The sequence below is a fragment of the Anguilla rostrata genome, chromosome 11 (assembly GCF_018555375.3).
Source record: "Anguilla rostrata isolate EN2019 chromosome 11, ASM1855537v3, whole genome shotgun sequence".
Taxonomy (NCBI): domain Eukaryota; kingdom Metazoa; phylum Chordata; class Actinopteri; order Anguilliformes; family Anguillidae; genus Anguilla; species Anguilla rostrata.
In genome coordinates, this window is record NC_057943.1 from 23,128,580 (window position 1) to 23,153,963 (window position 25,384).

Consider the following 25,384-nt stretch of genomic DNA (forward strand, 5'->3'; position numbering starts at 1 on the left):
GCAGCAGTAGTAGTAGTACTGTAAAGCTGTTGCTGTGGTTACCCTTTTGTAATAGTATGCCTCTGTTACTGTAAATGTGCCATTAAAATGAAAGCAGGCAGTTTAAATGATTTACAGACGAGGTTAGCAGTAGTAAACATTGCATGTCAGCCCGGAAAATGTTGTCTGCTGGGAAAATAAGCGGCGGTGCAGAATGAAAGGCTCTCACACGGCTCCCCTGCGGTTAGCGTTAGTCAAGCATTGTCGCAGTAATGGTGCTGGATGGAGAGCCTGGAAAAGGCGGACAAACGATCCTGCGCACGCAGCGTAGAGGACGAGGGGAGCGGGGGTCGAGAGGTCAGCGCACCGCGCCCGAACTCCGCGCCCCCTTTCCTCCGCTATCCAGCTCCCAGTACCATAGAACAAGAGCCCGCCCATCAGGCACCGCGCTATCAGCGAATGAGGAAGTGAGAGAGCGTGGGCTGCTAGCCGTTAGCGCTGGGCGCGTGTGCCGTGTGTCAGCGCGGTGACTCAGAGACAGCGGGCTCGGGAGCGGCGGGGGGGTCACGGCGGGGAGACGGGCATCAGCGTGTGCCGCAGCCGAGCGCCGCTCTTAACGGAGCCTCCCGACCGCGCCGCGGACGTACGCACGCCCGCCGTTACCCTGACCCCGAACGCCCTCGAAATCCCGCCCAACACCGCCACGGGAACCGCGGCAGGTACCGCGCTCCTTCCTGGCAGACGCGACGGAGCCGCGGCGGGGGGGGCGGGGGGGGGAACGGAGCCTCCTCCTGCTTTTACAGGTGGCTGAATTATGCATGAGTGTTTACAATGGAATATTCATCACAGCAAAAGCAAACGGGAAATAGCAGGGGGTGGTGGGGGGGGTGTGACTTCTCATCAACAGAGCCGTTTCAAAAGAATGGCTGCTGATTCCCCCCCCCCCCCCACCCACCCCAAAGGAAAACGTGTTCCCTGCCTCCGCTACACCTGACTGAGTCCCCGCTATGTGCCCTGATTATTTTAATGGATTCCGGAGCTCATAATTGGCGCTCAAACGAGCATCGCGGTGTCACAGGACGCAAGGAGAGGGATTTTGGGGCGGCGCTGCGAGCTGGAGGGGGGGGGGGGGGCGGGGGAGGGGAGAGGAGGGCAGAGCTGCCAAAACGCTTAGCCCAAAGTCAAAGAGCGGCGAATGAGATGTCAGGGCACCGCTGGGATGGGGAGGGGGGGCGTCCCGAGGAGAGGCGTTCTGATTTAGACGAGCCCCTCGCCCGCAACCCCTCTCAGGTGTGCTGACGCTGCGCTTTGAATGAGGAAAGGCAGGCCGGTGAACGAGGCCTGCAGGAGAGCAGGGCGTGCCTGTGACAGGGGACTGGGAGCCGAGGCGGGGGGGGGGGGGGGTTCTGGTGCCTTTTATGTTCCAGGCCTGGATCTGTGCAGGGCATCTGGTTTTGGAAAGGGAGAGAGACAGAGGGAGAAGGGGGAAGAAGAGAGAGAGTGAGGGAGAGAGATGTGTGAGAGGAAATGGGAGAGAGGGACACATTTGAGATAGACAGTTTTGAGAGAGAAAGGGAGCGAGTTTAGGGAGAGAAAGAGGCAGAGCAGAGAAAGACAGCGAGAGAGGGAGAGAGAGAGGCGGAGGAAGAGGAGAGCGCCACGCAGACAGCAGTGTGACCTGCCCGTCTCACGGTCCCGGGCCCCGCCCCCTGTCGTGCGCGCGGAGCGAGAGCGTGTCACGGTGCAGGCGCATCAGCTGCTCTGCGCCGTGGCAAACCTGCTCCTCATCGCCGCGGTAATGCCGCCAGGAGACAGAGGGAGGGGAGCTGTCCAAAGACAACGGCGCGGCGGCGATGGGCTTAGCCGCTCCCCGCCACAGAGCTTCTTTAAGGATCAGCCGCTCGGAAGGCAGCCGGCTGGCTGAGGAGGATGTGCAGCGCTGTTCCAGCCCGGGGGGAGCAGACGGCTCAGTGACCCCGCCCTGCCCTCGCTCGGGTCCCCTTCAGACCGGCCCCGGAGCAGACGGTCTCCGGGCTCAGCGAAGCTCCCGGCTTTCTGCTGTGAGAGGCAGCGGCCCCCTGCGCTAGGCCCCGCGCTGATAATCCGAGCCAGCGGCAGCCGGGAGCACCTGACCAGACCTGTGGGCTCAGCACACTCTCAGCGCTACTCCACTCGCTGCGCCCCAACACCACGCTCACGCCCCAAAAATAACGTGCAGAAACGCTGCGAGAGACTGTTTTTACACGAAACGTGTTTATCCGAGTGTTTCTCCGAGCCGCGCGCGACTGTCAAGAATAGCACCAGAGGCCTGACGCACGTCGAGGGCACACATCCAGCTGTGCCAGTATGGAGGGCACACATCCAGCTGTGCCAGTATGGAGGGCACACACTGAGCTGTGCAGTATGGAGGGCACACATCCAGCTGTGCCAGTATGGAGGGCACACACTGAGCTGTGCAGTATGGAGGGCTCACACTGAGCTGTGCAGTATGGAGGGCACACATTGAGCAGTGCAGTATGGAGGGCACACATTGAGCTGTGCAGTATGGAGGGCACACACTGAGCTGTGCAGTATGGAGGGCACACATCCAGCTGTGCAGTATGGAGGGCACACATTGAGCTGTGCAGTATGGAGGGCTCACATTGAGCTGTGCAGTATGGAGGGCTCACATTGAGCTGTGCAGTATGGAGGGCTCACACTGAGCTGTGCAGTATGGAGGGCACACACTGAGCTGTGCAGTATGGAGGGCACACACTGAGCTGTGCAGTATGGAGGGCACACACTGAGCTGTGCAGTATGGAGGGCACACACTGAGCTGTGCAGTATGGAGGGCACACATTGAGCTGTGCAGTATGGAGGGCACACACTGAGCTGTGCAGTATGGAGGGCACACATTGAGCTGTGCAGTATGGAGGGCACACACTGAGCTGTGCAGTATGGAGGGCACACACTGAGCTGTGCAGTATGGAGGGCACACACTGAGCTGTGCAGTATGGAGGGCACACACTGAGCTGTGCAGTATGGAGGGCACACATCCAGCTGTGCAGTATGGAGGGCACACACTGAGCTGTGCAGTATGGAGGGCACACACTGAGCTGTGCAGTATGGAGGGCACACACTGAGCTGTGCAGTATGGAGGGCACACACTGAGCTGTGCAGTATGGAGGGCACACATTGAGCTGTGTCAGTATGGAGGGCACACACTGATCTGTGCAGTATGGAGGGCACACATTGAGCTGTGTCAGTATGGAGGGCACACACTGATCTGTGCAGTATGGAGGGCACACATTGAGCTGTGCAGTATGGAGGGCACACATCCAGCTGTCCCAGTATGGAGGGCACACACTGAGCTGTGCAGTATGGAGGGCTCACACTGAGCTGTGCAGTATGGAGGGCACACACTGATCTGTGCAGTATGGAGGGCACACACTGAGCTGTGCAGTATGGAGGGCACACACTGAGCTGTGCAGTATGGAGGGCACACACTGAGCTGTGCAGTATGGAGGGATGTGAATGAAGCTCTTTTCTGAGAGCTTAAGGTCTCCCTTTGTCCAGCCTGTCCAGAATAATGAGGTTTGAAGTCAAAAAACCATCTCTTCCATTAACCTCCCTCCACCCACACACACACGCACACACACACACGCACACACGCACACACACACTCGCGCACACACACACACGCACGCACACACACACCCACACACACACGCACGCACACACACACACACACACGCACACACACACTCGCGCACACACACACACACACACGCACACACACACACGCGCACGCACCCACACACACGCACACACACACACACACACACACAAACACGCACACACACACACACACACGCACACAAACGCGTACAGAAACACTTTGTTCTATCAATTCTGCGCGAGTCCCAACATTTAATTTGTATAAGCAATAATTAAGGGCGAGTGGAAAGTGGGTCGCGAGGACAGAGAACTCCCAGAGTAATTACTGCGCAGCCGGCTGCGGGCAGGTTGCAGTGTGGGCCTGCGCAGGCCTGCTTGTTTGCGGGGGACGTTTCCCTAATTAATTCTGTCTTTGTTTGGGCTCCTCTGCGCTCGCCGTCCACTGGGAGGCTCTCCGCTGGAGCCCCGGGGTCAGAGGTTAAACGTGTCTGCGCGCGTGCGGCCTGCTCCAATCGGAGGGCTGAGAGGGGAAGGGGAGGGGAGGGGGGGGGACTCACAGCTGGTGCACGCTGCAGTTGTAGAACTTGACCTCCGTGCTGGTCAGCATCTGGCCCGTCTCCTTGGAGTTCAGCCGCAGCTCTACGCCGAACCAGTCTGGAGGGAACGGAGGAAAGACATCATTAGCGTTAGCGTTAGCATTAGCATGGCAGAGCCGGCTAGGGCCGCTGTTTCTAATGAGGGAGCCGGCAGCTGCAGTTTGAGCTGACGGCCAGGTGAGTACTAGATCAGACAGGCTCCTCTCAGTGCACAGACGGCAACCTGTCCTCTCCGTCTTTCTTCTCCCTCCCACTGCCTCTCCCACCCAAGCCCATTATTCTGGCTGCTTTAAACAGTGCTGCAGTGCAGTGTGGGTGAACAGCCACCTATACAAGCTGAGGTTCTGATGGGATTAAAATAACAGCACAAAAAGGTGATTACTCTTTTCTCCTTAATCATCTTACCAACAACAACTTCATAAACTAATTGCTTTAAACTACAAATTATATTACTATGAATAATAACATCGAAAATACAACAATTAATAATTCACGTCTCTCTCTTTTCCTCCCCCGCTCTGTTTGCTTGGTTTCCCTTCCTCCCTGTCTCTCGAGACCTCTCCCTCTCCCCCCACTCTCTCTCTTCCTTTCCCTCTCCTTCACCCTTTTTCACTCTCCCTCCCTCTCCCTCTTCCCTCTCTCTCTTCCTCTCCCCCTCTCTCTCAAGACCTCACCCTTTCTCTCTCTCCTCCCCTCTTCCCCCCTCTCTCTCTCAAGACCTCTTCCTTTCCCTCTTCCTCACCCTCTCTCTATCCTTCCCTCTCCCTCTTCCTTCTTTCTCTCTCCCCTTCTCTCTCGAGATGTCTTCCTTTCCCTCTTCCTCAGATGGTAGCTGGTGCCAGCAGTGGAGTCCAACCCAGCCCAGCCCAGCTCAGCCCAGCCCAGGGGAGGAGTTCTGGAGCTCCAGTCCAGGCAGATGGAGTCCCCTGCCAGGCCGCTGAGGGCCAGGCTGGCTGAGCGGGCTATGGATTTGGGCAAAAGCCCAGAGTCGCCCTCCTGCCCGCCACAAGGGAGCCGCTGTGGGCTCTGCTCTCCTGCAATACCAGCCCACTGCCCCAAACCACAGCACACCTGCCACAGACCACAACTGCACCACCGGCAGACAGCTATAGATCAGGACCAGGGTCCAAACCAGGACCAGGGCCCAAATCCGGACCAAGGCCCAAACCAGGACCAGGATCCAAACCAGGACCAGGACCCAGAGCCCAAACCAGAACCAGGATCGAATCGAACCAGAACCAGCCTGGAAGACGATTTGATTGCTGCAATGAGCGAATCACCCGCAGAGGTGGAGAGCATCAGTCAGTAAACAGAAACAGTGTATTTATGGGTTACCGTGGCATCCAGTAAATCTGCCCACACTGCTGCTGTGGTACGAGCGTCTGATAAGCCAGTAAACAGTGTAATAAAACATATTTAAATCTCCACATTTTCAACAGTCAAGCAAAGACCAGAGATCTTTTTTTTTGCTCCGTTTGAATCACTGAGGGGCACTGCAACAGTAGGCAGCAACCCTGAATCAGTTTAGTAAACATCCTGCTGCCTATGTGTGTAAAATGCCAGCCGTGTACAGTGAATCACCCTGCATAATGGCATCTGCAGCATGAATAATGAGGGCTAATTCATTCTCCCCACCTCCAGACACAGCCAGACGCATTTTAAACAGACGCAGGAAACGCGCTCTCTCAGGTAACGCAAGGCTAACTGCATTTCATCCCCTCCGACGGAATAAACTCCAGCCGCCTGTGCGTGCTGCAGATATGGAAATGGGATTGGTACCGAGCGTGGGAGCCTCGGATGGTACCCTCGTCATAATGCTCTCTGCAAGTGAGTCAAATTCACTTCTGTTTTTAGGGACCTGCTTTTTTTTCCTCTCTCACTGATTTGGTTTAATGGGGACAGTAATAGCAGCTTTGGTGCAGAGATGTGACACGTGTCTGTCTGTTTGTCTCTTTTCTGTCCGTCTGTCTGTCTGCCTGCCTGCCTGCCAACCTGCCTGCCTGTCTGTCTGTCTGTCTGTCTGTCTGTCTGCCAACCTGCCTGTCTGTCTGCCTGCCAACCTGCTTGTCTGTCTGTCTATATGTCTGTCTGTCTGCCTGCCCGCCTGTCTGCCTGCCTGTCTGTCTGTCTGTCTGTCTGTCTGTATGTTTGCCTGTCTGCCTGCCTGCCTGTCCGTCCATCTCTTTGTCTGTCTGCCCGCCTGCCTGCCTGTTTGTCTGTCAGTCTGGCCGCCTGTCTGACTGCCTGTCTGTCTGCCTGCCTGCCTGCCTGTCTTCTGCTGCTGCTGTCTGTCTGCTGCCTTCTGCTCTGTCGTCTGTCTGCCTGTCTGCCTGCCTGCCTGTCTGCTGTCTGCTGCCTGCCTGCACTGCCTGTCTGTCTGCCTGCCTGCCTGCCTGCCTGTCTGCTTCTGTCTGTCTGCCGCTGTCTGTCTGTCTGCTGCTGCTGCCTGCCTGCCTGCTGCTGCTGCTGCCTGCCTGTCTGTCTGCCTCTGTCTGTCTGTCTGCCTGCCTGCCTGCCTGCCTGTCTGTCTGTCTGTCTGACTGCCTGTCTGTCTGCCTGCCTGTCTGTCTGTCTGTCTGACTGCCTGTCTGTCTGCCTGCCTGTCTGTCTGTCTGTCTGTCTGTCTGCCTGCCTGCCTGCCTGCCTGCCTGCCTGCCTGCCTGTCTGTCTGTCTGTCTGTCTGCCTGCCTGCCTGCCTGCCTGTCTGTCTGACTGGAGTGCTTTCCGCTCTGGGGAGGGAGCCAAGCCCACTCACTGCAGCTCTTGCACAGGGGTGGCAGGGCCCCAGTCTCTTCAACAGGAGGCTGATTTGATTTGTGCAGACTGATTAATCCATTCTGCCATGCAGATTGAAGATGGCCCTGATTCGGAATCCTCCTTCCCTCTCCCGCCTGTGAGCAGGGGAGGGGAACCCGGGGGATTAGCTGACATTTACTGCAGAGGTCCGGCAGCTGGGAGGCTCTAATGACAAACGCCCGCTCGATCCCCCTCCCCAGCGCTGGCTCCCTGAGTACACACTCCTGCCATTTACTCTCCAGAGCAGGGGGATTACAGAGCAGCTCGCACAGAGGATGCACACACTCACACACACATGCACACGCACGCACGCACCGCACGCACGCAGGACAACGCAGACGCCCAAGCACACGCCACGCACCGCATGCACGCACACACAACGCACCACACATAAGCACACTACACACACAACCACACACACACACACAGACACACACACACATAATGTGCTTGCCCTAATCCTTTGGTTTTATGTATGAGTGAGCATATCGATTCAGTGAAATCACTCTGAGAAAGTTCTGTTGAGAAAGCTGTGATTCTAAATAGATTCTTTTAACACCAGGGTAAACATTTTTTTCCTAGAAATACATGCACTCCTAAGGTGAAAAATTTAGGAGCACATTAACATGTCCCAAATAGAAGATGTTCACCAAAATGATTTTTACAGTTTTACAGCACACATCAATTTTCAGGAACAAATGCTACTAAAATGGGAGCACCGTAGCACCCTGACCACAGTTTGCTTAGCAGAAGGCCTCATCCAGGGAAGATTCTCATCCTGCGTGTGACCCATGAACACAGCTGAATTTCAGGTGTGCCTTGCTCGAGGGTAAACCAGCACTGGGCCAGCAGGGAAATGAACCCCAGTCTTCCACCGCTCTGCAAACACAATTCCCTGTAAAGCAAGGCCTTGTAATGGGCCTACAGTAGGCCATTCACTGCAGCGTGTAGAACATTAAGGCCACTGCTGCTTGGAGCAGGAATTTTCCAGACCACCCCCTGAACATTGATCCAGGCACGCTGTTCAAAACAGGCTCGAGCCAGTCTCTGATAAAGCTATTTGATTATTTTCCCTCTCTCCTCCCAACACACACACACACACACACACACACCCCACAACAACCCCACACAACACACACACACACACACACACACAAACAACACCACCAACACCACACCAACCACACACACACACACACACACACACACACCCAAACCCACAACCACAACCACACACACACACACGCACACACTAGCATACACACACACACCTTCTCACCCCTGTCCATAAACACTGGGCTGCCGGGCAGCCATTAGCGCCCAGGAGGGCAGTAATGTGTGTGGCTAATGTGGCCGGACCGTCCAGCCGGGGCCGGTGGCCAATTAGGCCTAATGAGAGCGCGCTCGGCTCGGCGCATGCTCCGACCGCCGCGCCGCGCCAGGACCTCTCCGCACTCGTTAGGCCGGCCGCGGCGCCGCGCGAGCAGCCGAACAGGACGAAGAGCGGCCGGGGAGAGGAGCCCAACAAGAGAGAGAGAGAGAGAGAGAGAGAGGGAGAGAGAGAGAGAGAGGGAGAGAGAGAGAGGAGAGAGAGAGAGAGAGAGAGAGGGGAGAGAGGAGGAAGAAGAGAGAGAAGAGGGAAGGAGAGAGAGAGAGAGAGGGAGAGAGGAAAAAAAAGAAGAGAAGAAATGGAATGAAAACAAACCAGACAAACAGCTGAGAAAAGCAGCGGCGAGGGGGTCCGGCGCTTCTATAAATACGCCGGAGCGCTAAAGTGCTCTCCCAGCCGCGGGAGAGCCGCCGGGGGCCGCGGGAAACAGCGCGGCCGGGAACAAACAAGCGGGCCCTTCTGCAGCGCGCCGGAGACAGCCCCGGGTTTTCGGGGAAAATGGCGCGGGCCTGCGGCGACGGCTGGGGTTTCGTGTCGAGGGCACCTGGGACTCGTGTCTGAGCAATATCCACACTTCTGCTTCTATTCCTACCCTTAACTCTTTCAGGGGACCGATAATACCGGCCTAACTGGAAAACAGGGCTGTTTGCAAAATCAGAGAAAGGGAGCGAGGCACATCTACTGTAACACTGATTTCTAAAAACTCATCAGAGCCTTTTCACACACACTGTTACATCCGTACAAGGTGGGCAGGCTATAGTCTGGGTTAAAGATATACCCCCTCCTTTCTGGCGTGCTGAAGGAACTGCTGGCATCGCTGATACAAGTGAGAGATTTCTGTAGGATTACGGTTCAGTAACAGACACGAGGATGGACGGTTCACAGCGGTGCTCTGTGCATGCGTTGTCTCACCAAAATATCAGCAGTATAAAAGACAGCAAAATGAAGTTATGCGAGCCATCCCGAATATCAGATCATTTAATCATATAATAAATCGCTTCCTGGCTGAGGCTGGTGCTCCATGTCCCGTTTCTCAGCGCGCTCCGGGCGGCTCACCTTGGTCGGTGGGGATGACCGGGACGTCCTTGGCTGCCGGGGACACGCACATGATCTGGTTCCCGCTGACCCTGCCCTCCACCTCGGTCAGGTTCCCGAAGGAGCAGGTGATGCCGGCGGACAGGTCCGGAACGTCGCTGACCTTCACCAGGAGCTGCAGGAAGAGAGGGGGACGTCAGACCACGGCGGTCCCGCTCCCACCGCCAACACGCGGCGTTCTCACCGCGGTGCTGGAACCCACAGGGCACGGAGACACCGCTAGGAGAACTAACTGGGGATGAAAAGGCAACCGGAAACAGGAGTGAGAACACTGCTGCGAGTGAAGATCAGGGGGGCTGCCATTAAACAGGATTTTGCTTTATTTTCCATGCACGCATGCACACATAAATAAACATGCACACACACTCTCACACACACACATACACACACATACATACATGCACACAAATAAACAAACACACATACATACATGCACACAAATAAACAAACACACACACTTTCACACACACATACACACGCACACATAAATAAACACACACACACGCACACACACACACATACACACGCACACATAAATAAACACACACACACGCACACACACACACACACTGCACGTCGCCTTTTGAAAGGGCTCTCCGCAGCCGGAGCGACGCAGGGGTCGCGGTGCTCCGGAGCGCCTCCTATAAATAAACCGTCTCCCTGCGCGCATTGGTGTGCAGTGCATGATCCGCACTCCAGCCAAGCGAAGACGCGCCAGCAATTATCATCGTGTCATTACCCAGGCTTGTTCTATTAGCTGTTATTTTCACCCGCCGTTTGAAGTTTCCTTTTGTTTTATCTGCTTCTCCTGAGCACCACGGGGCTCCGCGGCTCAGGAATGCGCATTTGAGAGGAGCGCGGGCCGCTCGTGCGCTCTCTATCCAAACCCAGCCTCACGCACCCTTTTCACTGCTCTCCTTCCCCCCGCGCCTCTCCCCCAAAGTCTAACTGCAGAAACGTGCAATGCTCCTATATTCAGCTCCAGCTCCGCGCTCACTTCCCCCACGCATCAACAGAATTAGCACAGTAGATACTGTTCCTCAGTATCCTGAACTGTACATTCATACATACACACACACACACACATTTACACAGCTGCACATGCAAGCACATGCGTGCACACACATATACAAATATACAAAATATACAAAACACAGCTGCACATACACCACACGCACAGGCACAGAGCTGCACACACACGCACACACACACGCACGCACACACGCACGCACGCACACACGCACGCACGCACACACGCACAAAGGCACACAGCTGTCTCGCCTCTCCACCGCAGACTCTGCTGCTCATCCCTTATGTTACAGCGGATTAACTTCTTTCTCTTTTTATATTTGACGCTGGCCATTTAACAGCTCCGCGCAGTTTGTTTTTCTAACAAATCTGAACAGGCTGGCCTAATTACTGTGAGCATTTTCAATAAAGGTAATCTGATTGTTTTCCTGCTTCTCGTGCTCTCCTGGTGCCAGCGCGGATGGCTTTGTTGTCATGGTGATAGGTTTCTGCTATTGTGCGATATGATGGGTAGAAGTGACCCCGTTGTTGTCATGGTCCTCTGTTCTACAGAAAAATCATTTCATTTTGCACATAACAGAGAGAGAGAGAGAGAGACAGAGAGAGAGACAGACAGAGAGAGAAGGAGAGAGAGAGTGAGAGGGAGAGAGAGAGAGAGCTTAGGTAAGAACTAGAATGTATGGTTTTCCATCCATTAAAGGCTTCCTACAGCAAGGGCAGAGCTGACTGCCCCTCATCTGACAGAGCAGGGAAGCCTGATAGGGAGCACGGGAGTGGGTCCTGTCGACACCGTGCTGTGATATGAAGGGTAATCCACCTTCACTGCCCACGGCTAAGCAGCCAGAAGCTAAGGGACATAGAGACAAGGCATCTGCCAGGGGACTCTGGGACACATGGAGGGCTGCTCCACCAGAGCATGTCACACAGACAGAGGAGAGAGGGAGGGAAGGAGGGAACGAGAGGGAGAGAGAGAGAGCACACACACATGTAAACACACACACACACACACACACACACACACAACACCGTCACATATACCCACACTCAACCGGACACGCGCACGCGCACTCACACAAACACACACACAGCAACACGTACAGCGCGTACAGGCTGCTCCACGCGAGCACGCAGGCGAGGCCACCGGGGCCGGAGAGACAGCGCCGAAATGAGAGGTACAGGACGGCCCCGGTGGCCACGCGAGCACACAGGCGAGGCCACCGGGGCCAGAGAGACAGCGCCGAAATGAGAGGTACAGGACGGCCCCGGTGGCCACGCGAGCACGCAGGCGAGGCCACCGGGGCCGGAGAGACACCGCCGAAATGAGAGGTACAGGACGGCCCCGCACTTCCATTAGCAGGAGGACGAGCAGGCTGCTGGGACCGACCCACGCGAGCAGCCACAGCTCGGCCCCGCGCCGCTGCAGTCGCCTCCCCAGCGGAATGCTGGGAAACACGAGGGCGGTGCGGGCCCGCGGCCAGCGGAGCGGCGTGAGGCCGGCCCACAGGTGGCGCTAACGAGGGGGAGGGGCGCACACGCTGAACGGACAGGACAGCACCAGCCGTGCACAGGCGCTGAGCACAGGCGCTGAGCACAGGCGCTGAGCACAGGCGCTGAGCACAGGCGCTGAGCACAGAGACGGACACAGCGAGAGAGGAACCGTCACCGGCGTCGGTCTGTGAATCGCACTGTGTGGAGAGCGGGCCTGCTTCAACAGAGTGAGTGAGTTTGTGCGTCTGCGTGTGTGTGTGTGTGGGTATGTGAGTGTGTGTGTGTGCGTGCGCATGTGCGCGTATGTGCATGTGAGTGTGTGTGGGTGTGTGAGTTAGGGTTGTTAGTTGCCCCCAAAATGCATTTCAAATAGTCTTTCTTCAAAAATGTAACCAGAAATGTAATACTTCACTTACATATGATAAAAGACCAACACCATCAACCAGTATGCATGTTTATCAGCTTTGAGAGCCTCTTGGCGCTCAGTGGGAATGTGCATGAGGATGAGGGGGAGAGGAACTCAGGTACCTCTGACTTATCTCTGCCAGCTCTGCTGGACGCACAGTGTGCAAGTGGGCCCTCGGACTGCTAGCTGTTGTGAGACATCTAAGCTCCATTTTGCAGCTTCTGCAAACGACTGTGTCCTTCTCTCAGGAGTTGCGATGAACACTTTCCAAACTTTTTTACTTCTTAGACCGTCAGTAGAGAAATCATTTTTTCATTGACCGTTAGTTCAGAGTCTTCGGCCATGACGCTGCAGTTTCAGTTCCAGGTGGCTCATTTGTAAATTAATAGGTACTACAGAGGTAAAAATTTATCACAGCAATGAGATTTCACAAGAAAGGAGAGGGCTATGCCCAGCACGCAAAAAAGTTTGAAAGTGCTCAGACAGATTAAAATATGCCTCATTATGCGAAATTCTTTCCACTCGAACAAAACTCTTTTTTGAAATTTGAATAATGTCTGAAGTGTGAGATTCGTCCTGACAGCCCTGGTGAGGGCGTATGCACGCATGAGAGGGTGTGTCTGTTCGGTGTATACATCACTGCCATTGTACAGGTGTAGGAGAAGCTAAAAGCAGCACTCAAATGCGCCGGTGGCCACTGACTGCATTTACATCTTGCAGAGCTCCTGTGGAAATCCCTCCTCATTGGTTTAACACAGCACAACACTGGTCTGGATTCAATCAGTGTCCTTAACTGTGTCCTTAACCTACACCTAAAGATTTTTCCTCACAAAAAGACTAATTTCTTAACAAAACTTGTCAGAGGTTGTGTGACGGACATTAACATGGGAACAATATGAACACTCACGTGTTTATGCTCAGGAAGGGTGGCATGGGCCCATTACGGACGTACAAGTGGGGGGGAGGGGTGCAGCAGTAATACGGGTGGCAGGGTGGAGGTCAACTCCATTTCAAATGAGTCAATTCAGGAAACGGATTCAAGTTCAACGCACGAACTGAAAACGTGTCCATAAATATTCAATGGGGATTCTTCAATAAATTACAGTAATTTCAGTTCCATTATAACAATCATTTAATGTGGCTTCCTGAAGGGACTGAGTGAAGTGAAGTGGAAGTGATGTGCGGCTCTGATTGGTGGCGAGCTGAGACGGGCTGTGACTCACCGGGACGCTGGGCTCCGACACCGCGATGCTGTCGGGGTAAACCGTCACCTTCACGCACTGGCTGAGCGTGGCGGCGAAGCGGTACGGCTCCTCAGCCCGCTCGCAACGGTCCTTCCGTGAGCACCTGGAGAGGGGAGGAGAGGGGGGAGAGGAGAGGAGAGGGGAGGAGAGAGGGAGGAGAGGAGAGATGGAGAGAAGAGAGGGAGGAGAGAGAGGGAGAGGAGAGAGGAGGAGGAGGGAGGAGGGAGGGAGGGGAGAGGGGGAGGAGGAGAGGGGAGAGAGGGAGAGAGGAGGAGGAGGGGGAGAGGAGGAGGGGAGAGGGGAGGAGAGAGGAGGAGAGTAGAGGAGAGGAGAGGAGAGGAGAGGAGAGGAGAGGGGAGGAGAGGCAGAAAGGGAAAGAGGAAAGAGAGAAGTGTTAATCACATATGTCACCAGAGCACCCAGTCAGTGACCCTCACCACTTAGCCAGATCTTTGTGCTAGTCACCAAGGGGTCACCATGAAGTCAAACTCTAGATCAGCTTCATGTTACAACCAGTGCGCTTCTCACTGATTATTTATAATGGTGCTCTACACTCCTCTGGACCTTCAACTGACAGTCCTTCCCAATCGAGTACTGATGAATTTGGGGATTGGATCAATTCCACATTAATTCAGTCAAACTGAAAATTCAAGTCATGAATATAAGAATTCCCATAATGTTCTTTGATGCTTTTTCGATTATTGGAGTGACTTTCAAGTCATTTCCTGAACTGGACTGGAACTGACCCAACTGGTTTTAATAGGAGAGAGGGGGAGGTGCTAGTTGAGGCCCCTCCCTCCTGACTAGGGTTGCCATTTTCTCTACATGACACATGGGGATTTAAACTTGCTTTACCACTGATATCCTTGTAGGGTTCCCATAGACACAGGATTAGCACAATCACCAAACTAATTATACAATTAGCTGTTAACTGTGATCCTCATAAAAGCAATTTGTTTTCCTAGCATGGAGAGGAATTAAACAAGGGCAAACAAAAAAGTCTTTGAGCAACCGAGTGCAGCAGTATCAGCCGGCTACACTGCAGAAAGATTAAAGTATTCTGCACAGCTTGCTATTTCAATCCACATGCACATGCACACACACACACACACACACACACCTACACACGCGTACACACACGCGCACACACACACACATACACACGCATACACATACACACGCATACACACACGCACACACGCACACACACACACATACACACGCATACACACACACACACGCGCACACACACACACACACACACACGCACCTACACACGACTCACACACACACACCCTACGCACTCACGCACACACACACACACGCATACACACATGCACACACGCGCACACACACACACACACACACATGCATACACACGCTACACACACCTCACAGACACACACACACGACAACCACCCACTACACGCATGCACAAACCCACCCACACAAACAAAATCAACTACAGCCTTGTTATACGGAGACCAACAGCAAGGGGAATAATCTGTCAGCAGGGCAGGAGACAACAGCGCCTGGAGCAGCGGGAAGATGTCATCCACGATATGACTGCTGCATTTTTGAGCACAACCGTTCCGGGAGAAAAAGACGGGTAACCCCAAATTACGCGCTCTTCCCCATCGGCGCGAGACAGGCCCCCCCCGCAAAAACCGCTTAGACAGCAGAACGCGCGGCAGACTGCTGACACACACAAAGGCTGAGAGGGAGCTGCCCCGGACGGCTGACAGCAGGGCCGCGGTCGCAGGCAAGTCAACACACGGCTCAGACAATTACGTTCTGGACATTTCATTTGTTCTGCCAGGGAAATCAATTACATCACATTCGAAAGCAGTCCTCGCAGAGTCGCAGCCTTAAATCATTTGGGGGAACCGACGGGCAAACTTGTTGACAGGGTTGGGGGTGGCGGGTGGGGGGGGGTGGTGCAGACGGACTGTCAGCCAGTGAAGCCCTAGCTCTGACACGGCATGGCCGCTGCTGTGAATTACAGCCAGGCTGCGGATGGCGTCGGGAAGCGCTCGCTGGACACGGAGATGGATTTCAGCAATGTTACGCCGTTCGTCTCGGGTAATGCCAGCTCCGCGCTGAAAGGACCCGGGGAAAGCATCAAAGGCCGGATGCCAAACGCGGTCCATTTAACTGGCCACGCGGACACTGTGGCACTGACAGGTGGTATTTGAGCAAGCACTTTCCCCAAAAAGTGCACAAACTCAGGGGAGTTGTTAGAAAGGTTTTAAAGCACTGTCCAAGCAGAAAGTTGCACTACACAGAGCATCCAAGGAAAGCAATAACAGAGGAGGGGGTTCAGACCTAGCAGTGAGAAACTCCCCCCTGAGCTACGCAGAGTGAGTCGGGCCAGTCGGCCTCGCCGTGCTGCTACGTTCCCTGTACCTCAGATTCTAATCCAGATTAGTGGGCCTGGATGGACATCTGACCAAATATGGCAGTGCTGGCCCAGCTCAGGGAGCAGCTGAGAGACAGGGGTTCCAGGGCACTGCTCATTAACCACAAAACTCCTCCAGGACTCCATTCCAAGATTTCACAACAACCCGTCTTCCACCCTAATACTTAAGGATACCGTGAAGCATGACCATGATTAAATGCAAACTTTAAACCTTACATTTTAGTTCATCTATTTAAACTATTTTTTGTCAGCCAACAACTGCTACAGACCACTTCATTATTGTGAATAGCGTTCTATTAATAGTTGTTATTTTGTGCAGGTGATATAACTGCACATATGTGCGTAGGCTACAACACAAGATACAACACGACGCGATAAAAATATGCCACTGCCACATGTCTGTGATTTGAACATCTGCGATCAGAGAAGGCTCTGCGGACCTTCTGCTGAGAGACGACTGAGATAGAGGTGAGAAAACCGCGTTGGAAAAAATGGTGACCCCGCTCGTGACTCACAGGACTTGTTCAGTGGGCAGAACGTTCTAGTATGTTCCGAATATTCCATGTCTTGAACAGAAAGCAGACTTCTGAGCGTTTGCTATGTTTTGCACCTCTCTGAAGATGTTTCATGGATGACCTGAGGAGGGCAAGATGCGGAGTCCCGGGCGTCGCCGGCGGCGGCCCCTACGCGGTCTGCGGGTCGTTACCGTTACCGTCCCCGCAGAGGCGACCCGGCAGAGCGGGGCGTCGGCCTAGCGCGGCTCCCTCTGGCCCGGCGGGACGGCGGCTGTCACACGTGTCAGAGCGTCTGCAGACTGCGCGCCGCACGCGCCCGGCTGTCTTTGTTAAGCGTCGCCTTCCCCGATGCCCAATTACAGCGATCCGCTTCCCCTGACAAAGACCCGACACGGCGGGGAAATTACCGCGTCTCTTTCTCCCGTCCGTAATGCCCCGCCGGGGAGCAAAATGATAGTTAATGTGCTTTTAGACGTAGTTGAGAATAATCATTTATGCATACTTCGTGCCACAAGTAAAGTGGAGAGAAAACCGAATGGTTATTAGGAGGAGAAAAACAGCCCCCCCCCCCCCAAAAAAAAAAAAAAGCAGTGCATTGATTTTATTTTTTAAAAGTTGCTGTTGTTTCCATGGCTCCCTATGACGGGCATTATCTCCATTTGGTTGCAGCATCACCTCCGTGCTCTCTCATTAGCTGAAGTGCATGTCGATTACCGACCTCCGCCTCTGCCGGTGGGCTGTCACTCACCGGCTCTGCCTCTGCGGCCGTGGCCCAGCGGGCCCTTGGCCCTCTCTGCGGCCCTGTGGGAGTTGAGTTGCTGGGAGATTTTACCTTGCCTCGAGAGGGAGGATTAAATATTAACTATTAATCTCCCTTTAAAAACACACACAAACACACACACGCACCATCTCTTGTGTCTATAGCTGCTGTTCCCCAGTGACAGCTCAGCCAGCTAGCCGGGTGGCCAAAGTGGCTCCTAAATGGGGCTTTTGACGTATGCACGGCTTAAACGCCTCCCCCTCCCACAGATGTTTACTGGAACCCCGGCCCTGCCACGCCGTGCACCCCGAGTCCAAGCCGTGGTCCATGTCCATCCCAGTGATCAAACAGGCCCTCTCTCCTGGGACAGCCCCTTGCTCCTCAATTATTTATCTGCCCATATTTTAAAGTCCACAGAAGACGTCGACATCCGAGGATACAACAGGATGTATTTTTCATGACATGCATGTGACTGGACATGCAAGACAGCATTATTATAGACTGAGGATTCATTTCTTGTGGGGGGGGGGGGGGGTCACTTCGTCTTACACCCAAGACCTTACATGCGCTTAATTTTCTCATTCCTTTAATGAGAACAAGAGCAATAATGAGAATGAGGAAAATATTTGAATTATTTAAAAAAGGTGTACTGAAATTGGGCTCTGCTGGTGGGGCCAGACGCGGGACGTGTGTGGGCAGTGGCTTTGTGCTGCAGGTACACCGGACTCTGTGACGAAGAGAGCGACTGTGGCAGTGTGCTGACCCCTGAGCCCTGTGCTATGGCCTTGGGCTCAACCCAACCCCCCCAAACCCCGCCCCCGAGAGAGAGAGAGAGAGAGACTCAAGATTTCCACCCAGGGCTTCCCTCCCATTCATCCACACAAAGGTGTGGAAAAGCCTCTGATTGCAGCTCTAAGTGGCTTGTTTAAGCGGGGGCGGGGTCTCATTTTCACACAGGCCCTTTGCTCTGCTGTAGCTGTAGACAGGGGTGCACCACTACAGCCCTGAAGACCAGTTATGTATGCTGGGCTTTCTCCACCCAATTACTCCGGCTTAGTTTTCTAAATGGCTGTACACAGTTGTGCTCATTCACTTCTGCAAACACATAACTCCTAGATTGAAAAGTTTTCAGAAAAAATACAGTCTGCATCCTCAGAAAAAAAAATATATACCAGTTCACATTAACTCTCTGCAAAGCAGATGGAAATACAGTGCAAGATGGTGAAGATTGGTGTATTTTTCCTATGCTTCTAGTTGCAAAAAATAACATTTTTCAACCTATGTAATAAACTCAATCGAAACTTATTGGCTTGTAGGTTGCTGGTGATAATGTAACAGACACGGATCTCATCACAACGCTCAGCATGACTGGTTTCAGAACAGTTCCCTTCTGTAAGGTCACGATGCAGCAGAACTCCCATTGTTGAACCTGGGTGTACTGTTGCCTACACTAGTCCAATGAGCAAGTTGCCATGGCGGTGCGTGCTTAATCTATTTTTTAAAAACTGTCGCTAAAACTGCGTTCGCTCAGGTATATTCATTTTAAACACATTCCTCTCACCTCCGCGTTTATTGCTACGCGAGGTGGCTGCTGTGTGCCCTTTCGCGCTGACGCGTGATTATCCATTGAAACGGAGGCAAGGGGAGGCACGTCCTTCTGAATAGCAAATCGCCACGGCGTTGTATACCTACAGCATTTCAGCAGATGGACACCGCAAAGCAGATACTTTCTCCTCCGGGGATTTCGTGGAACGGGTGTGGGTTTCTTTAGAGAAACGCCCTGATTCAGACACAGGGCATGGGGGCGCTCTGTTTCACCTGATTACCTGAGTCCCTGCAGGGTTCTTCTGCAGACCATGGAACAATGGCGCTATTGCGGAATTTGGTATCAGTCACTATGGGACTGGCCCTTGGTATAGGACAGGGTATATATGCATCCTGAAGCCGATACGGACGACTGCATGACTCTAAATGTAAAGCAGGTGTATATTTGATAAGCAGCTTGAATGCAACTAGCTGTACCACACTGAACTTCAGTATCATTGTGCTACAGACTGTCGCATTCAATCCGTTAAATTCACATTACATGGGCTGCAGTCATCTCTGTTTTAGGTGGCACTGAGCCTCTACTTCTTCTGTAAAGCCTTTAAGCATAGAGAGGAAGCGAAAGAAAGAGAAGTTCACACAGAGTCCATGACCCTACACAATGGACTTTGAGTGGGTTGCAGTGTACTTAGTGAGAGTGGTAGACAGAGCTGCAGACAGACTATTTAACAGCCGCTTCTAATAGGAACACAGCTGGCTTTAAAAACAGACAGGTATGAGTAATGCAATAAGCGTAGCGCAGATCCACCTCTCCGATCACCTTGAGACCGTAAAATTAACAATAGGATGTTCGATACCTCTGCTAAACACTGAGCTTTTGAAACTCTCTATGCCTCTCCCATATCTCCTAGCATCGCTGCTCGCACAATGCCATAAATACGGCTTAATTAATATCTGTCGATTTATGAGAGACGATGTGGTGGCGATGGCTGGCGATATTGACACGCGGCCCTGTACCAGATCAATATCTAATTAGAAGTTAATGTTTGAGATGAACAGACCTGGAGGTATTGAGTGAGATGGATGGGCTTGCTCATTTGTTACAAGCTGCCTGACCTGCCCAGTTGGCACCAGGAATTTTTACTGAAAGCCCATGGGGGAATGGCTTGGCTGTGACAACACCGTAGCCGATTGTGCGAACTTGTGAGCTGGTATCCAGGCGACACAGAGCCCGTCCCCTCTCCAGAATCCAGAATGACAGCACCGGCTCGTGGTTGAGATCCATTATTCGTCCCTGTCTTGTTCCACTCGCCCTGACAACATGTATGAGCGGTGCCCAAGCTAACGTATGAGGCTACAGCACATTCATTCTGAGCCTGGCAAGAGAGACAGAGATGGAGAGAAAGGAATGGAGAGATAGAGAGAAAGACAAGGAGAGAATGAGAGAGGGTGAGAGAACAAGACAGCGGGAAAGAAAAAGACAGAGGAGAAAAGGAAGACAGACAGCAAGACGGAGAGGCTAGGACTGACAGTAGGTGCAGGTACTCATCCAAAGACAGCCTTCTCAGTGCATCTCAATGATTCCTAAACTGAGATTGTTAGGTGCGATACATCAGAGTAATGGAATTGCTTGGGAGGCCTGCCAGTGCTGCCGTACAAATCCTTCCACTGCGTTTAAGCTAATAACATTGATTTGTGGGTTTAGCTGCCACTCAGAGTCCCGGGAGTGGCGGTGCAGCCAGTAATCACCTGAGGTGGGCCGGACCAACGGAGACAGCGGAAGGCACCAGTTATGCCTTCATGAACGAATGACCTTCTTGTATTGGCGATATGCCGCGCCCAATCCACTGAGGGGGCGGTGGAGACAGCGGGGCCGAGAAGCAGAGCGCTCGACTGACGTTCAAAGGCTGATTCGCTCGGCGCCGAGCACCTCCCTCTTCCACAGCCATCAGCACGCCCAGACCAAGCACTGCCACGCACATAACGCATGAAGGGGCGTTCACTGTACCAACCCGGGCCCTTACCGCGTAAACACTGCACGCTACTCTACGCGCCAGGCCAGCTAGTTAAATCGTTTCCCCAACAAATTGAATAATCGCCTCAGCGTCGAAAGCTATTGGATTTTTCGCTGCCCTCTGACCCTTAAAAACCCAACCAATCAGATCTGATTTCAGCGAGAGCTCTAGTCCTGCTCTGGGACGTATGTGATCTGGCGAATAATCCTTACAAATCTCACGGCAAACCTTCCCCATAAGCGGTGCAGATCAGCCGTCTCATTCCCGGTGAGATGGAAAAGCCTCCATATATTGCGGTTCAGAATCTGGCGTGTGTGAACGGCAGGGTGCGAGCGCTAAACCAATCAGAACTCGCGGGGGTCAAAACTGCGAAGCCCGGGATTGATGGAACCCACGCCAGAGCAACTGAGGCGCGTTTGAGCCGGAGGGATTCTTTTGAACTGCAATCAAAACGCAGTCTTCGCCTCAGCCGAGCGAAGTACGAGCCATCAAACAGGCACTTTCTCTTCCTCCTCCTTGACACTTTCACTCCCTGAACGCCAGCTGCGGCTAATTAAAGGAGTTTAGAAAATCACGCCACACAGGACGGGGGGGGGGAGAGAGAGAAAAGGAGATGCCACTTCTCCAAAAACTCAGCATCAGCCCTGATGGCAGGGACTGGCTAATAGGCTGTCATGTTACTAATTACCTACCTTGCGTGGAACGTTTCAATTGTGGCAGAACAGGAAAAAAAGCAAAAAAAAAAAAAAAAAGACTTGTTTGGAAGGGGACGGGAAGGGAAACAAACTCTCAATGGCAGCTGCGGGTGGGAGCGGGTGATCAAAGGCACGGTGTTTACGTACGGCGAGCGAACCATCTCGAGTGTCTGGGAGTGTTGATTCGGCAGACGAAAGCGTCTTAATAAGACGAGGCGCGGCGGCGCTTTCAGAGGAAATGAGCAAACATGGAGGAGAAGAAGGAAGAATCATTTCATTAAGTCAACAGTCATCCGGATGACGCGCCTGCCACGGCTCCAGCTGCAGCTGCCGCGGGACCACACGGCCAGCAGAGGGCGATTTGGAGAGAGAGACTCGGGGGGGGCGAGACCTGGGTCCAGCTGTCTGAAACTCTACCATCCGTTTCCACCGCGGCTCCCGGGAGACACCGAGGAAGCCGGTCATCAGATGCACAACTGCATCTTGTCGAAGCGTAGAGAGCGCGGCATTGTTAGCCAAGGAACAAGTCAATCCCCGCTCCAGCAGAGGGCCGATCTTATAATGACCTGTTACTCGGAGCGGATTCAGTCAGCCAGCGGATCTTCATCAGGGAGGGTGTCGGGGGGGGCGGGGGGACTGGTTACTACGGCGGTCCGATGACTACGGAACAGAGAGCTCCTCACGGACAGCCCTGCTGCATTTGACCAGCGGGCGGCGCGCGTATCCGCGGCGCGATCTTCACTCGCTGCGTCCGTCTGCAGCCCAACATTATGCACCGCTCGATACTCTGACAGGAAGTGATGAGCGAACATGATAACTGGAGCTGATGGGCATCACAATCTGACATGCCAATCAACACCCCTAATGCTGAATCCGAAAGACCCCAGAGAGCGCAGATCTGCACACTGAATAAGCAAGGCGCTCATTTCAGACTCTTCCTTACGCTAATGCACTGACCTTATGTCCACACTGCGGCAAAAGGCAGAGCACAATGCTGATCAGTAACCCAGAAATAATCATGAAAATGGAGCTGAAAACTGTACTTGGTCTTGGTCCTTCATAGTTACTGTCTCCTGATAAAACTCCCCCCCTCCCCCCACATTTTAATCTCAAATTTACTGTTACAAGGGCAAGTACTGACATGGCAGAGTCTTCCTATTGTTCAGCAAATGTAACTAAAATGTGATAAGAATATGAACAGACAGGTGAACAGAATGTGACTGGAGTGTGGTCAGAATGATAATTTTTTTTTAAACGGTCGCATTTGATTAAAATGGCCATTTCTGAGGCGGTTGGACTGATCATTATTTTGACGACGGCATGAATTCTAAACGTGGAGGGCGCGTATCGCAGTTTTGGGCGAAACGGCTTTCAGCAGTCAAAACCCTTTTCCACCATTCTGGGCGGTGAGTCCGGCTGATGCACCAGTCCATTGTGCAGTGACCCTACTGCCTGTGCGGCAGTGCAGGAAGTCACACAAGGGCTAGCACGGCAGGGAGGGTTTCAGTCAGCAGTTTCCCATCGCACAAGAGCAACTCCTGGTCCACCAGGTACTTCCAGACTGAAAACTAGCAATATACAAGAAGGTAGTTTTTTTTTTTTTACATACCAATATATTGATGCTTTTTTCTTAGCTTGAGTTAAATATTTAAAACATAACAAATGTGTTCAGAAAGCTAATGAATTGTGCTTCTGTTGCTTTTTAATAAGATCAAGCGGCTCATTTCATCCTTCATTATTGATGAATGGCAAGCTTGCCTTTGTAGTGCGCTACCTGTTATTCCGCGGCTCAGAGCTGCACAAACGTGAGATCAGTGAAATCAAGTTGCTCGGTGAGATCAAGTTGCTCGATTGAAAAAGACACGTAAGAAAGAACACGAGAGAGAGAACACCCCAGCAGTAGGGCGACAGGGAGTTCAGTGTGGATCGGGTCCCTGCCAGTTTAGGCTCACTGCAAGCTAGTTTGTCAACTCCACCCAGTTTCTTTCTTTTCTTGTGATGGTGGACAGATCCAGTACACTGATGCACTGGTTCCAGACAGAGAATGAGAAGCTGCTGTGATGATGAGGCAGAATATTTTTAGTATTTTTTCACATTTAATTAACTCCTTCCTAAATTTGGCAATTATCCCACCCTGCCAGTCATCTGCTGTCATATCTCCACTGGGTAATACTTTGATATTAACTTCCTTTTTTTCTCACACTGCTCGCATCATCGAGTGACTCGATTCCTCTTATCTCCAAAAAAAACATCTTTTTTTTTGTTGTTTTTTGATAAAGCGGCGCCAGACAGCGTCAGTCAATAATGAGGGGCACCTGTGTCATCCCTAATTATCTCAAATAATCATCTCAGGTGTGCACCAATATAATAGCTGCCACAATTCCTCCTAGGTTACCAATTTACTCACAATCGAATCAAGGGATCCAATAATTAAACCATAAGTAGAGTTGTCAGTGAGAATAAACAGCACAGAAAAACCTAGATGTTACATAATGACGTCTCTACAAGCCTGAAAAACAACAGCGGCAAAACAAGGACAATACTTGACACATCATTCAATAAATCACAATAATGAAGAAAGTAAAAATAGAAAATAAAAAGTAACACGGAGATTAAATCTGTGACTTGCAAATGTGAATATGAAGTTTGGGCTGAGACACAATGTAATTTTATCAGCTAGTTAAATTTTTGCTTCTTTCCATTGCATTAACTTCTCTATGAACAAGGGAGTATATAGATTTATATAGCAAATCCCTCCAAGTGCATAAGAAAATAATATCTCTTATAACATCACCCTCCGCACCAATTACATTGTAGTCAACTGCTTCGTTGAGCATGCATAAAATGATGCAGATTTTTACCTCACAAAGCCTAACCTTGCCACCAAAGTTTCTGTTGATGTTAGTTGGCACAAAATGTGATCTTTTTTTTCCTGTGGAAACTGTACTCCCCAAGGCTTAGTGCAGTCAAGAAGTATATTTTAAAAAACATCACATGTTTCAACAGGGTAAACACACAAAGTTAAACTCTGACGTCCTTGTAAATACTGACTGACGTCCTTGGAAACAAAAATGTCAGAGGAGATCAAATTCGCCTGGTTTCCATCACAGATATATGAATAATGATTGCTTCTTATTTAATTTAACCCTTTAAGGTGTAAGATCACAAATATGTAATTAGAATGCTCTTAACTGAACATGTTAATTCTGAGGTAGCAATCACTACTGGTAATTGAAAGCAATGAAGGTCTACATCACTGAATTAGAATTTTGAAGAAGAAAAAAAAAAACATTCCAAAAAAACTACTCTTGAAATGGTTAATTCCTCCCTACATGGATGACCAAGGTTTCAATCTCCATACATGCAAGGTAACACTGCACATACTATATCCAAATCAACATGGACGTAGGCTACAGCCCATTGACCAGAAGCGGTGATCGTGCTTCGCAACAGGACAAAGAGGCAAATTTCGCCCTTGGTTACAGCTTTATTAAATTCAATCTCTCCAGGCGCTGCTATCTCAAAGTCGTTTACAGCGCAGTTGCATTCAGACACGGCATATGGTTTGTGTTACAATTTGCGTGTTTTGTTTGTTTTCGTTTCAACATGGTCGCTGATATCGGTTTTCTGCCGTGGCAGACTCCCAGGCGTGTTGATCTGCGATGATAGCGAAACAAATAACTGTCATTCTTTTCCTGCTCTGCAAACTGAAATACTCTGCGCTGTTCCTCGCTAGAAAGAATTGATTTTTGTTG

General features: G+C 52.1%; 1 protein-coding gene across 1 annotated transcript in view; it reads right to left on the reverse strand.

The window, feature by feature from the left end:
- plxna2 (plexin A2) overlaps window positions 1-25,384 on the reverse strand; it is a 213,662-nt gene that overhangs the window by 76,796 nt on the left and 111,482 nt on the right. The window contains exons 6-8 of the mRNA XM_064298828.1: window positions 13,660-13,783; window positions 9,475-9,628; window positions 4,194-4,290 (exon numbers count right to left, since the gene is read on the reverse strand). Of these exons, the coding sequence (XP_064154898.1) occupies window positions 4,194-4,290; window positions 9,475-9,628; window positions 13,660-13,783 (375 nt within the window). The remainder of the gene's footprint in view (window positions 1-4,193; window positions 4,291-9,474; window positions 9,629-13,659; window positions 13,784-25,384) is intronic.